At 49.2% G+C, this 13,826-nt stretch overlaps 1 protein-coding gene across 1 annotated transcript; it reads right to left on the bottom strand.

The window, feature by feature from the left end:
• Positions 1-3,185: 3,185 nt before the first annotated feature.
• On the bottom strand, positions 3,186-6,825 carry tmem35 (transmembrane protein 35). Its single transcript, XM_078570593.1, has 2 exons — positions 6,706-6,825; positions 3,186-3,910 (listed from the first exon to the last, which is right to left on the bottom strand). Exons 1-2 carry the CDS (start codon positions 6,823-6,825, stop codon positions 3,521-3,523), a joined length of 510 nt encoding a protein of 169 aa, XP_078426719.1. The 3' UTR covers positions 3,186-3,520.
• Between the last annotated feature and the right edge of the window lie 7,001 nt (positions 6,826-13,826).

The raw sequence follows: 13,826 nt of genomic DNA, 5'->3' as shown, positions 1-13,826 counted from the left end.
CCAGTGAGAGTCAGCACCTTCAGGAAAGGAGGGGGACCTGTACCCCAGTGAGAGTCAGCACCTTCAGGAGAGGAGGGGGACCTGTACCCCAGTGAGAGTCAGCACCTTCAGGAGAGGAGGGGACCTGTACCCCAGTGAGAGTCAGCACCTTCAGGAGAGGAGGGGGACCTGTACCCCAGTGAGAGTCAGCACCTTCAGGAGAGGAGGGGGACCTGTACCCCAGTGAGAGTCAGCACCTTCAGGAGAGGAGGGGGACCTGTACCCCAGTGAGAGTCAGCACCTTCAGGAAAGGAGGGGGACCTGTACCCCAGTGAGAGTCAGCACCTTCAAGAGAGGAGGGGACCCTGTACCCCAGTGAGAGTCAGCACCTTCAGGAGAGGAGGGGACCTGTACCCCAGTGAGAGTCAGCACCTTCAGGAGAGGAGGGGACCTGTACCCCAGTGAGAGTCAGCACCTTCAGGAGAGGAGGGGGACCCGTACCCCAGTGAGAGTCAGCACCTTCAGGAGAGGAGGGGGACCCTGTACCCCAGTGAGAGTCAGCACCTTCAGGAGAGGAGGGGGACCCTGTACCCCAGTGAGAGTCAGTGCCTTCAGGAGAGGAGGGGGACCTGTACCCCAGTGAGAGTCAGCACCTTCAGGAGAGGAGGGGACCTGTACCCCAGTGAGAGTCAGCACCTTCAGGAGAGGAGGGGGACCCTGTACCCCAGTGAGAGTCAGCACCTTCAGGAGAGGAGGTGGACATGTACCCCAGTGAGAGTCAGCACCTTCAGGAGAGGAGGTGGACCTGTACCCCAGTGAGAGTCAGCACCTTCAGGAGAGGAGGGGACCTGTACCCCAGTGAGAGTCAGCACCTTCAGGAGAGGAGGGGACCTGTACCCCAGTGAGAGTCAGCACCTTCAGGAGAGGAGGGGGACCCGTACCCCAATGAGAGTCAGCACCTTCAGGAGAGGAGGGGGACCCTGTACCCCAGTGAGAGTCAGCACCTTCAGGAGAGGAGGGGGACCCTGTACCCCAGTGAAAGTCAGCACCTTCAGGAGAGGAGGGGACCTGTACCCCAGTGAGAGTCAGCTCCTTCAGGAGAGGAGGGGACCTGTACCCCAGTGAGAGTCAGCACCTTCAGGAGAGGAGGGGACATGTACCCCAGTGAGAGTCAGCACCTTCAGGAGAGGAGGGGGACCCTGTACCCCAGTGAAAGTCAGCACCTTCAGGAGAGGAGGGGACCTGTACCCCAGTGAGAGTCAGCTCCTTCAGGAGAGGAGGGGGACCCGTACCCCAATGAGAGTCAGCACCTTCAGGAGAGGAGGGGGACCCTGTACCCCAGTGAGAGTCAGCACCTTCAGGAGAGGAGGGGGACCCTGTACCCCAGTGAAAGTCAGCACCTTCAGGAGAGGAGGGGACCTGTACCCCAGTGAGAGTCAGCTCCTTCAGGAGAGGAGGGGACCTGTACCCCAGTGAGAGTCAGCACCTTCAGGAGAGGAGGGGACATGTACCCCAGTGAGAGTCAGCACCTTCAGGAGAGGAGGGGTTCTGTACCCAAGTGAGAGTCAGCACCTTCAGGAGTGGTGGATCTTTCTGTTGATATTTAAGAAACAGGAGAAACTTTGCTTTCAAAAGTGATATTGTTTATTTTTAAATTAATTTGCCAGAAATGGTAGTTCTAACTGAGGAGTAATTCACAAAACATTTCAAAAATGCCATGATAACATGCACTGAGTCTCCAAAGCCAACAGCACTGATAACAGACTCTGTCACACAGTTTAGGAGCTGAACAGGATCTGTGTCGTGTGGTTACTCTGGGTCTGTTCTGTTCACGTTGAGGGTATCTGCCCATTCACTGCTGATATCCAATCCTCCTCTCAGTCTCATATTGTCCAAAGCAGCCACAATCCACCCCAGCCTGATCTGACAGTGAACAATTCCTCCCCTGGTTCTGAATATCAATGGGAGTCCCTCTGCCCATTACCCCCTCCCATCGGTCCCCTCCCCCACTGACATCCCTACCCCTGCCTCTCCCTCCTCATGCTGCTTCCCCTCCCCCACCCTGTGTACATATAATAAAAATTATATAATTAAAAATAATTATATAATTACCTGTATTCCAGGGAGAGGCGATGGGAGAGAAGTGATGGGGGAGGGGGAAGGTGACAGGGGAGGGTGAAATGTATTGAGGGAGGGGGAGAGGTGATGGGGTGGGAGAGAGGTGATGTGGGAGGGGGAGTGGGAGAGGTGAGGGGGAGGGGGAGATGTGATGGGGGAGAGGTGAGGGGGAGGGGGAGAGGATACAGGGAGTGGGAGAGGTGACGGGGAGGGGGAGAGGTGAGGGGGAGAGGTGAGGGGGAGGGGGAGATGTGATAGCGGAGGGGGAGGGGGAGAGGTGACGGGGAGAGGTGACGGGGAGGGGGAGAAGTGAGGGGGAGAGATGAGTGGGAGGGGGAGAGATGAGGGGGAGGGGGAGAGGTGATGGGGGAGGGGGAGAGGTGAGGGGGAGAGGTGATGGGGGAGGGGGAGAGGTGATGAGGAGGGGGAGAGGTGAGGGGGAGAGGTGATGGGGGAGGGGGAGAGGTGACGGGGAGGGGAGATGACGGGGAGGGGGAGGTGACGGGGAGGGGGAGGTGACGGGGAGGGGAAGGTGACGGGGAGGGGGAGGGGGAGAGGTGAGGGGGAGGTGACAGTGTAGAAAGAGAGTTAACGCGGGAAGGGGAGAATGTAACAGGAATCTTTACATCTTCCATGAAGTTGTCTCCTCACCAGGATAAACAACCCCAGGCTCCAAGCCTGTCTGTCTGCCCTTGGGGTGAGTGTGTGCAGACAGTATCCCTCTAACTGTATACTCCAGGCTGTCCATTTGCTTTCACTGCTGCTGCTACGCTCTGTCCTTTGGGTCTCAGTTCATGTCTCACACTTTTTAAACTATTTTGGCGATTTCCAGTTTGCTGCAATAGTTCCAGTCATGAAACCTCTTGGTCTAAAAGAAGGAAAGGTCTGGCCGTGGGGTAAGCTTGGTCCCATTTCACTGTCAAATGAATCTTCCAGAGGGCATCTGTCTTCTGGGAGCCCTGTTCAAAGGGGGAACTTCACTGATGGTAATTCTCTCTTTATTCAATGAGGCTGTCCTCCCCTCCCTCCATCCCTCACCCCACCCTCCATCCCTCACCCCCTCCTTCCATCCTTTGCTCCCTCCATCTCTCGCTCACTCCCTCCCTCTTGAGATGAACTTAGTGTCTCAGCTGTGGATGATCCCCTTTGGTTGATATGTTTATCATTAGTGCAGAAGGTAGAGTGGTGCAGATGGGGGAATGATGATTTTATACTGATGTTTGGGATTGTGAGGAATTATTGTCAGTTTTGATGGAGTATTCCTGTCAGCTCTGAAATTCCCTGTCACCAGATCTTCATGGATTGTTAGTTATTCATTTCCAGTGATTTCCAGCTGATGCAACGTGTGATACAAAAATCCTTTTAGACTCTGGGTGGTGATTGGCTGGTGCCCCAACCTCCACTCCTGCCAATCGAGCTGAGTTTAGGAGGTTTTGAGCTTTCCTTTCCCTGGTTCGGTCTCAGTCTTTGTATCTCCCTCAGCCTGGCCCTCCCTCGCTGTGACTCTTGGAGCCATTTCCTTGTCATCCCCCTGCCTAATGATCAGGAGCCGGCAGGTGAGCAGTATCCCAAAGACCAGAGCGTGGGCGTAGCGTTTGAGTGGGTCACCCACCAGCTGGTGGAAGAAGAGCACAGCCAGCATGACCAGGAGCAGTGTGAAGTTGGCCACATCCTTGGACCTCCCGGGTACCAGTGTCATCACAATGCCACATACCAGCTCCAATGTGCCAATCAGCTTTCGCAGCAGGACTGACGTGATGCCCATTTTCTTTAACACTGGCAGAGCCTTGGCATATTCCTTATATGCTCTTTTCTGCAATTAAAATGATTGGAAAAACATGGCATTAGTTGTTCATTAAAAGCTCAGTGTAGTTTCAAGGGAGGTTCTGCAGAACTTCACAGCCCAGAAGGAGGCTATTCAGCTCTGGCTCTTTGAAAGAGTGATCCGATTGATCCGATTAACCTCACTCTCTCTCCACAGTCCTGCAATTGTTTTCTGTTTGAAATATTTTCCAATTTGCTTTGGAAAGTTACGACTGAATCTGCTTCCACCCCCATTCAGGCACTGCATTCCAGATCACAACTACTCACTGTAAAAAAATTCTCCTCATCTGGTTCTTTTGCCCCAAACCCCTCTGAAAGTGTGATGGAGGAGACACTCATTCAAGGCCAGCTTGGAATTGTCATTCAGTGTAGACCCTGCACAGTGAGACAGCGTGATCAGATGTTTAGTGGGTTTAGGACTGAGGGAGTAGGAGGTGAGACTCATGGACAAGATAGGCTCAGAGAGGGCATATGGGGAAATACAAGAGAACTTAGAGAAAGACGTGAGATCAGAGCGAGGACGGAGGGGGGGATCCTTGACCTTGATGGGCTAGCGGAAGAGGGGATGCGGCAGAGGCAGCTGATTGGATTAACTCAATCTTAGTAACAAAGATATCCATGAGTGGTTCAAGAAGGCAGCTCACCATCACTTTCTCAAGGGCAATTAGGGATGGGGAACAAATGCTGGCCTATCCAGCAACACCCACATCATGTGAAAGAGGTTAGTTAATATTAACCTATTGTTTATTGGTATTATTAATGTTTTCTTTCCACAGGTTTTACCCTCTCTCTCTTTCAAACCAGTCATTGTCATCCCTCTCTACAAATAACTCACTCTTGACCACTCCTTCCTTGCAAACTACCATCTCTAACCCTCCTTTCCTCTCCAAAGTCCTTGAACATGTTGTCACCTCCCAAATCCATTCCCCATCTTTCTATGAACTCCGTGTTTGAATTCCTCCAATCTGGTCATTGCCCCTGTACTGAAACAGCTCTTCTCAAAGTCACAAAGGACATCCGATGTGACTGTGACAAAGGTAAACGTTCCCTCCTCATCCTTCTCGACCTGTCTGCAGACTTTGACACAGTTGACCACACCATCCTCCTCCAACCCCTCTCCACTGTTGTCCTGCTGGGTGGGGCTGCTCTCTCCTGGTTCCATTCTTATCTATCTAATTGTAGCCAGAGACTCACTTGCAATGGCTTCTATTCCTGCTCCCACACCGTTACCTCTGGTGTCCCCCAAGGATCTATCCTTGTTCCTTCTATTTCTCATCTACATGCTGCCTCTTGGCAACATCATCCGAATTCACAGCATCAGTTTCCACATGTACCCTGATGATACTCAATTTGACCTCACCGCCACCTCTCAACTCCCCCTTTATCCAACATCCAGTAGTGGGTGGGCAGAAATTTCCTCCAATTAAATATTGGGTTGGCTGAAGCTGTTGTTTTCTGTCTTCATTCTCGAGCCCCAATTCCAACCCTCTCCCTGGCAACTGTCTGAGGCTAAACCAGACTGTTTGTGACCTCGATGTTATTTTGACTCCAAGATGAGCTTCTGATCACATATTTGTGCAATCACTAAGATAATGTCTGCCAACCCCTCCCCTGCCTCAGCTCATTTGCTGAGACCCTCATCCATATGTTTGTTACCTCTAGACTCGCCCATTCCAATGCACTCTTGGCTGCTCTCCCACATTCAACACTCTATAAACTTGAGGTAATCCAAAACTCTGCTGCCCTTGTCTTAAGTTGTGCCAAGTCTCATTCCCTGATCACCCCTGTGCTCACTGACCTACATTGACTCTCAATTAAGCAATGCCTCAATTTTAAAATTCTGTACCTTGTTTTCAAATCCCTCCATGGTCTCACCCCTCCCTATCTCTGGAATCTCCTCCAGCCCCACAACCCTCCGAGATATCTGCGCTCCTCTAATTCTGCCCTCTAGTGTATCTCTAATTTTAATCATTCCCTTCATTTGCCTGGGCCCTAAGCTCTTGAATTCCCTCCCTAAACCTCCTTGTCTCTCTACCTTGCTTTCCCCCTTTAAGTTGATGTTGTGTGTGTTGATGCTGATGTTGTGTGTGTTGATGCTGATGTTGTGTGTGTTGATGCTGATGTTGATGTTAATGTGTGTGTGTGTTTGTCGGTGTGTTGATGTTGGTGTTGATGTGTATTAATGTTTGTATTAATGTGTTTCTGTGTGTGTTGGTGTGTGTATTGGTGTTGTATGTATTAATGTGTGTGTGTGCTGATGTTGGTGTGTTGTGTCGTGTGTATTAATATGTTTATTGGTGTGTTTATTGGTGTGTTTGTGTGTGTTTATTGGTGTGTTTGTGTGTGTTTATTGGTGTGTTTGTGTTTATTGGGGTGTTTATTGGTGTGTTTGTGCGTGTTTATTGGTGTGTTTGTGTTTATTGGGGTGTTTATTGGTGTGTTTGTGTGTGTTTATTGGTGTGTTTGTGTTTATTGGGGTGTTTATTGGTGTGTTTGTGTGTGTTTATTGGTGTGTTTGTGTGTGTTTATTGGTGTGTTTGTGTTTATTGGGGTGTTTATTGGTGTGTTTGTGTGTGTTTATTGGTGTGTTTGTGTTTATTGGGGTGTTTATTGGTGTGTTTGTGTGTGTTTATTGGTGTGTTTGTGTTTATTGGGGTGTTTATTGGTGTGTTTGTGTGTGTTTATTGGTGTGTTTGTGTTTATTGGGGTGTTTATTGGTGTGTTTGTGTGTATTTGTTGGTCTGTTGTGTGTATTGAGCTCCGGCCCCTCCGCCTGGTTCTTACCATTTCGCTGTGAGCATCTCTGCTCAGCCTTGGCGTCAGTTTGATGGTTCCCATGAAGACAAAGAATAAACCCAAGGCCACAGAGAGAGTTACGATGGTGACTGTCCTGGGCGACACCATCATCAGCGCAGCGGATCCCGGATCGCGGATCCCACTCGGCGCAGCCCAGAGACCGGGGCTGTCAGTCACTGCCGCAGGGTCCTAAAGCCCGCCTCCTAAAATATGCACTGAAACCATCCCCCCCATAGAGACTCCACCTCCCCCATAGAGACTCCCCCTCCCCCCCATAGAGACTCCCCCTCCCCCATAGAGACTCCCCCTCTCCCCATAGAGACTCCCCCTCCCCCATAGAGACTCCCCCTCTCCCCATAGAGACTCCCCCTCCCCCCATAGAGACTCCCCCTCCCCCATAGAGACTCCCCCTCCCCCATAGAGACCCCCCCTCCCCCATAGAGACTCCCCCTCCCCCATAGAGGCTCCCCCTCCCCCCCATAGAGACTCCCCCTCCCCCCATAGAGACTCCCCCTCCCCCGACAGAGACTCCCCCTCGCGATAGAGACTCCTCCTCCCTCTCACCCCGATCGAGACTCCCAATGCCCCCAATAGAACCTCCCCTCTCCCCTGATAGAGACTCCTGCAAATAGAGTCCTCCCTCCCCCCCAATAGAGTCTCGCCCAATAGAGACTCCCATTCCCTCCCTCGATAGAGACTCCCCCGTTTCCAGTCCATGTCCAAACGCAGCAAGACCTGGACGATTTCTGGGCTGAGGCTTATAAGAGCCAAGTAACATTTATGCCACACAAGTGCCAGACAATGACCATCTCCAATAAGAAAGAATCTAATCATCGCTCCTGGACATTCAATGGCATCACCAACATCCTGGCGGTTACCATTGACCAGAAACTGAACTGAATGAGCCATATAAATACTGTGGGTACAAGAGCAGGTCAGAGGCTAGGAATCCTGCAGTGAGTAACTCACCTCCTGACTCGCCAAAGCCTGTCCACCATCTACAAGGCACAAGTCAGGAGTGTGATGCAATACTCCTCACTTGCCTGGATGAGTGCAGCTCCAACAACATTCAAGAAGCATGACACCATCCAGGACAAAGCAGCCCTGCTTGATTGGCACCACATCCACAAACATTCACTCCCTCCACCACCGATGCACAGTGGCAGCAGTGTGTACCATCTACAGGATGCACTGCAGGAATTCACCAAGGCTCCTTTGACAGTACCTTCCAAACCTATGACCACTACCATCTAGATGGACAAGGGCAGCAGATAGATGGGAACACCACCACCTGGAAGTTCCCTTCCAAGCCACTCACCATCCTGACTTGGAAATATATCGCTGTTCCTTCACTGTTGCTGGGTCAAAATCCTGGAACTCCCTAATAGCACTGGAGCGGTTCAAAAATGCAGCTCACCACCACCTTCTCAGGGGCAATTAGGGATGGGCAACAAATGCTGGCCCAGCCAGTGATGCCACACCCCATGAATGATCCGCCTGTTGCAATCCTGGTGTGATCCGCCTGTTGTGGTCCCATGTGATCCGCCGGTCCCAGTCCTAGCGTGATCTGCATGTCGTGGTCCTGCTGTTATCCGCCTGTCCCGGTGTGATCCTGTTCCGGCCCTGGTGTGATCCACCTGTTATGGTCCCAGTGTGATCCACCTGTCCCAGTCCCAGCGTGATCCGCCTGTTATTGGTACCGGTGTAATCCGCCTGTCCTGGACTCGGTGTGATCCGCCTGTCCTGGTCTGATCTGCCTGTTATGGTCCCACTGTGATCTGCCTGTCCAATCCCAGTGTGATCCACCTGTCCAGTCCTGGTGTGATGCACGTGTTATGGTCTGGGTGTGATCCTCCTGTCCCAGTCCCAGTGTGATCTGCCTGCCCAGTCCTGGTTTAATCCACCTTTTTCACATTTGTCGCAGCTCGAGGAGCGGTGGGGCTTGATATTGCAGCGCACTATCCCCAGTGAGTCGTGACTATACCCCAAAAGAAGCTCTGGGGACACCCTCCCTCCCTGGAAGTCCCCATGCAAGGACTGCAGCATATCACAAAATCAGCTTCAGCATGTCTGAAGTAAAAGGATTCTCAGAGGCTGTTTGAACACTTGCCTACTTGTTTGCACATAGGATATGTAGTGAAAGACATTTAGTAGTGGATAGATCAACATAGCAACAAGAGCGAGTCCAGGCTGGCTCAGGGTTATTTTGAACACCTGTATGTGTGAGTTTTGGGAACTGAGAGAAAACCAATCTGAATAATATTGTGGTTTGGATTTCTGTAGCTCCAGGTTAATAAGATTTTGAAAGCAAGGCAGTGTTCAGCATGGAAAGGGCAGCTTCACCATAACTCTTCCAACCTTGCCTTTCACTTGGGATTTTTCCCATTCCTCCTGACCACTCACCCCCCTGCCATCCCTTGACTCCTCATCCTTTTGCACCCCTCCTGACCTCCCCCACTCACCTCACTCACTCCCACCCCACAGACCAGTCACTCGCTCCCACATCCCCAACCATTCGCTCGCTTCCATCCCCTTGCTCCCTCCACTACCCCTGACCATTAATGTGCTCCTATCCCACTGACACCTCGCTCTTCCCTATCCCCCTGACCCCTTCACCCCTCCTACCCCTGACCCCTTGCCCCACCTCCCTCATCTGTTCCCTCACCTGGAATCTTCCCTATTTCTGATTTTGACATCTCGATGCAAATTTTTACTTTGCCTATGAAGCAGTTAATTTGGCTGCAAGAGAAATTCATGTTGCACCACAAAATGCCTGGAATTTTCCTGATCAGGTTCTACCAACCATGTGATCGACCTTTCAGTTTAGGGAAAGTCTCAGGGAAACATTGATTTCCAAAAGGTTTTGCATTTTGGGAATTCAGGAGATTTTGTTACGTTGTTAAGGCAATTATAAATCGCACATAATCCCAAGATGTTGTTGTCCAGGGGCTGCAGCCGGACTGCTGACACAGGCAAAAGCAACTTTTTCCCTGAAGTAACCTGAGTCCAGTCACTGGCCTGAGCTGGCTGGAACCGGTTTGAAGTAGCCGAGTTTCTTGGAAAACAAAGGGAATGTGATAAGATACAAGTCCTTATTTAGGAAAGGAGTAACGAGGTAATGCTACCTCAGTCCTTGGGACAGAGCCAATGAGAAGATGCCACAGATTAGGTAAGCAGGCCTAAACCGATGGGAGAGAGACAGCACAGCTTGGAGAGATAAGATTCAGTATAAGAATGGAGAATTTTGGGCGTGGAGCCAGCTAAAACTTCGGAGAACAACCATCGCAGAAGCAGCAACGTAGAGATGACATCGAAAGAGAGAGAGAGAACGGAACGCCTGGCCAGCGACAGCTCTCCTGTTCAGGTATTAGCTTTTATATTCTGTGACCACTCAGGGAATGTCAGAGAAACCTATTGGGTGTGCGTTTAGATCCTAGTTTGGGTATAAGACTGTATAACCTGGTGCAAACTGCATGTCTATATCTAACCATGCGTATAAGCTATATGTATATGATCTAACAACGTGAATAAAGCGAATTTAGAGTTAAGAGAGAATTGACTCGTCTCCTCTTTGTACTAAGCCAACAACCGTTACCGGTGACCTCCGGCAACAATGTTGTAACCTCAACTTTCTTGTGTGTCAATAATAAATGTTTTCTTTATGAAGTCATGGTTTGTGCCTGAGATTTCTTCAGGAAAAAGAGCCCATTAAAAATTTAAATCAGGTGTGATAAAAAAGCAATTTTCCGAATGAAATGTGAAATCACTTTGTCTACCCTATCAAACCCCTTCAGTTCCTGTCGGAGCAAAAAGTTGCAAAGAGAAGATGGTTCCACTTGTGGTGGAGACCAGAGCTAAGGGATAAATATAAGATAGTTACTAATAAATCCAATAAGGAATTCAGAAGAAACTTCTTTATCCAGAGAGTGATGAGAATGTGGAACACGATACCACAGGGAGTTGTTGAGACAAATAGAATAGTTACGTTTAAGAGGAAGCTGGATAAACACGTGAGGAAAAAAGGAATAGAACGATGTGGTGAAGGGGCGAGATGAAGAGGGTGGGAGGAGGCTGGAGTGGAGCATAAACACTGGCATAGACCAGCTGGGCTGAATGGCCTGTTTCTGTGCCATATTTTGGGGAGACAGTGGCATAGTTGTAATGTCACTGAACTAATCCAAAGGCCTAAGCCAATGCTCTAGGAAAATGGCTTCAAATCCCACCATGGCAACTTGTGGAGTTTAAATTCAATTAATAAATCTGGAATTAAAAACTAGTCTCAGTAATGGTGACCATGAAACTATCATCGATTGTTGTAAAAACTCATCTTGTTCACTCAGGTCCTTAGGGAAGGAAATCTGCCATCCTTACCTGGTTGGGCTTACATGTGACACCAGACCCACAGCAATGTGGTTGACTTTTAACTGCCCCCTGGATTGGCTGAGCAAACCACTTTGTTCAAGGACAAATAGGGATGGGCAACAAATGCTGGCCTTGCCAGCGATGCCCACATCCCATGAAAGAATAAAGAAAAAAATCCTATGTAATTCTGTGTATCTCCCATCAACTGAAACCAGGGTTGTGCATTTCACCTTAAGAACAGTGAATTCAAACAGGAAATCATTGATTCAGCTCTGTTTACCTCTATGTGATACTGCAGCACCTCTGAACAGAAGGAACCCATCATCAAGGTCAAAGCTAATGCTGGAGCTTGGAATAACATCCCACAAAATCTGGTCACTCCAAGTGGGGTGTTAATCCAAAATCAGGACTACAGACCTGGCTTGGTTTCCCACCACTGAAAATGTCTGTCTGTTTTGGAAAGAACCTGCCAAGACAGAGAAATTGAATTTGGCTCTACATGCTACTCTGGTTACATTATTAGCTACCTGAAAGCTGACAAGATAGATGATCTATAGTTGTTGTAAGGTGGTGCACGTCCTGACACACAGATCAGTGCAGTTGGAGCCCAGACCATCGGATGTTCCTCGCCATTCATTGTTCCAGCAATACCCTGCTTAATGCAGAATAAAGTTGGGACACAGTTTCCTGATCCCTGTTGTTAGGGGAAATACAGTAAGAATTTATTGAAAGGGAATGAATTACTTAAAATTTCCAGGCAGCCAGTGCTACCAAGCACATTAGCAGTTAAAGGTTACCAGGTGAACCTTGCACAGCCTTAGAGCCTGCAAATAACAGAAAGACCTTGGGAGCCGGACTGGAGTCAAAGGATGACAACAACATAGATTAAGTGTGCTCTTCAACAGATAAGGATGGGACAGGTGGTCCCAACCTAGACAGAGGGAGAGGTCTCTGCCGGCATAAAAGAGCATGTATGATGTAACCTATATGCTGACAAGATTGGAATTGGAACATTGTTCTTGTACGTGATCAGTAGTGTATAAAATAAGCTGTATGCTTGTAGTTTGGCAGAATGCTATCTCAAGTTGCCTTGAGATGGTTCTCTCCTTGCAATTGCTCGAATAAATGATTGTGACCTTTACCTGAGCCTCCTGTGGTCTGTTTGTCAAAGTTACCACAACACTGTCAACCCTCTAGACTCCAGTATGAGTGGAGAAACGCATCCCACATGTACCTAACACCACTTAGCTTTTGTGGCCTTACAGAAGCCATGCCTACACTTTAGCCAGAGTATAGCATTTTTCATGGAGCTGTGTCTAGTTGCAATAAAAGTTGGTGGGACCAAATTTCTGTTTGGTCCCATTGAAGGATAAGACATAGCCAACAGTTTGTTTGTAATGTGCAAGTTGATCTTGATCAGGTTACAGAGTTGCTGTGGTCAATCAGGCAAATCCCTATAAGCTTCCTGCTATGGTAGCCTGGATATCCTGAGATCCAGAGGCCAGTGAGTATTTGTCCTTTTTGTTTTCCATTTTATTTTAATGAATGTTTCTGTCTTAACCTTAGGTCCTTCATTCTGAATTTACATCATGTCCATAAGGAAGAAAACTGAGGAAAAGGCGTGTTGCTACTGATGCTGACTGAACATCTGATTAGGCTAACCACTGCAGTCGGCTCTTCAAAGTCTAGACACAAGTGGATCTGGAACTAATCAGGTGCACTTGTGCAGAATGACTGTTAAAAATCCATTGCTTTAAGAGCTCACTTACAAGATTGTGAGTGAAGCTGAATTTGACTGAGAGATGTCTCTCATGAGAAATTCACAAAGGTTAGTGTGTGTGATGGTGAGGTAAGGCTGTGTATCATCAGCATACATACAAAAACTAACACTGTTTTCGGATGTCGCTTGAGGGCAGCATGTAGATGAGAAAAGGAAAGATCCTTGGGGGACAGCAGAGGTAATGCTGCAAGAGTGGGAAGAGAAGCCATTACTGGTGATTCTTACGAATAGATAAGAATGCAATCACGTGTGCACAGTACCACTCAACTGGAGGACGGTGGACAGGCGTTGAGGGAAGTGCGGTCAACTGTGCCAAAGGCTGCAGATGGGACGAGAAAAAATAGTTTATCTTGGTCACAGTCACATAGGACTGGGAGGCGATGGTATCGTCGCTGGACGAGTAATCCAGAGACCCAGGGGAATGCTCTGGGCACCTGGGTTTGAATCGCACCGGGGCGGAGGGTGGTATCTGAGGTCAATAAAATCTGGAACTAAAATTCTAATGATGACCATGAAACCATTAAACCCGTCTGGTTCCAGAATGTTCTTTAGGGAAGGAAACCAGCCATCCTGACCCAGTCTGTGACTCCAGACCCACAGCTATGAACAAGGGCAATTAGGGATGGGCAATAAACACGGGTCCAGCCGCCGACACCCACATCCCGGGAATTAAAATAATAATAATCTCATTTGTGACTTTGCTCAGATTATTTTCACTTAAATGGAAAATTATTTCCTTTTTATTCCACAATCTATTCCCTTCCTTCCATCTGAGGCTTTTCAAATTTATTCCTTATAACCTGTTTCCTGAACCACGGCTGCGGGACCGGTTCCTGGCTGCTCACAACCCGCTCCGACCGCCTGTTGTCCTGGGTCAGACCCAGGCCTCCGGCCTTCCCCAGGAACAACCGCCCGGCCGGAACCATCATTCGAATCGGAAGCGGCGCCAGGAGCGGACGGACGGACG

Source organism: Cetorhinus maximus, chromosome 24 (assembly GCF_964194155.1).
Source record: "Cetorhinus maximus chromosome 24, sCetMax3.hap1.1, whole genome shotgun sequence".
Taxonomy (NCBI): Eukaryota; Metazoa; Chordata; class Chondrichthyes; order Lamniformes; family Cetorhinidae; genus Cetorhinus; species Cetorhinus maximus.
This window is presented reverse-complemented; position numbering and strand designations above follow the sequence as displayed.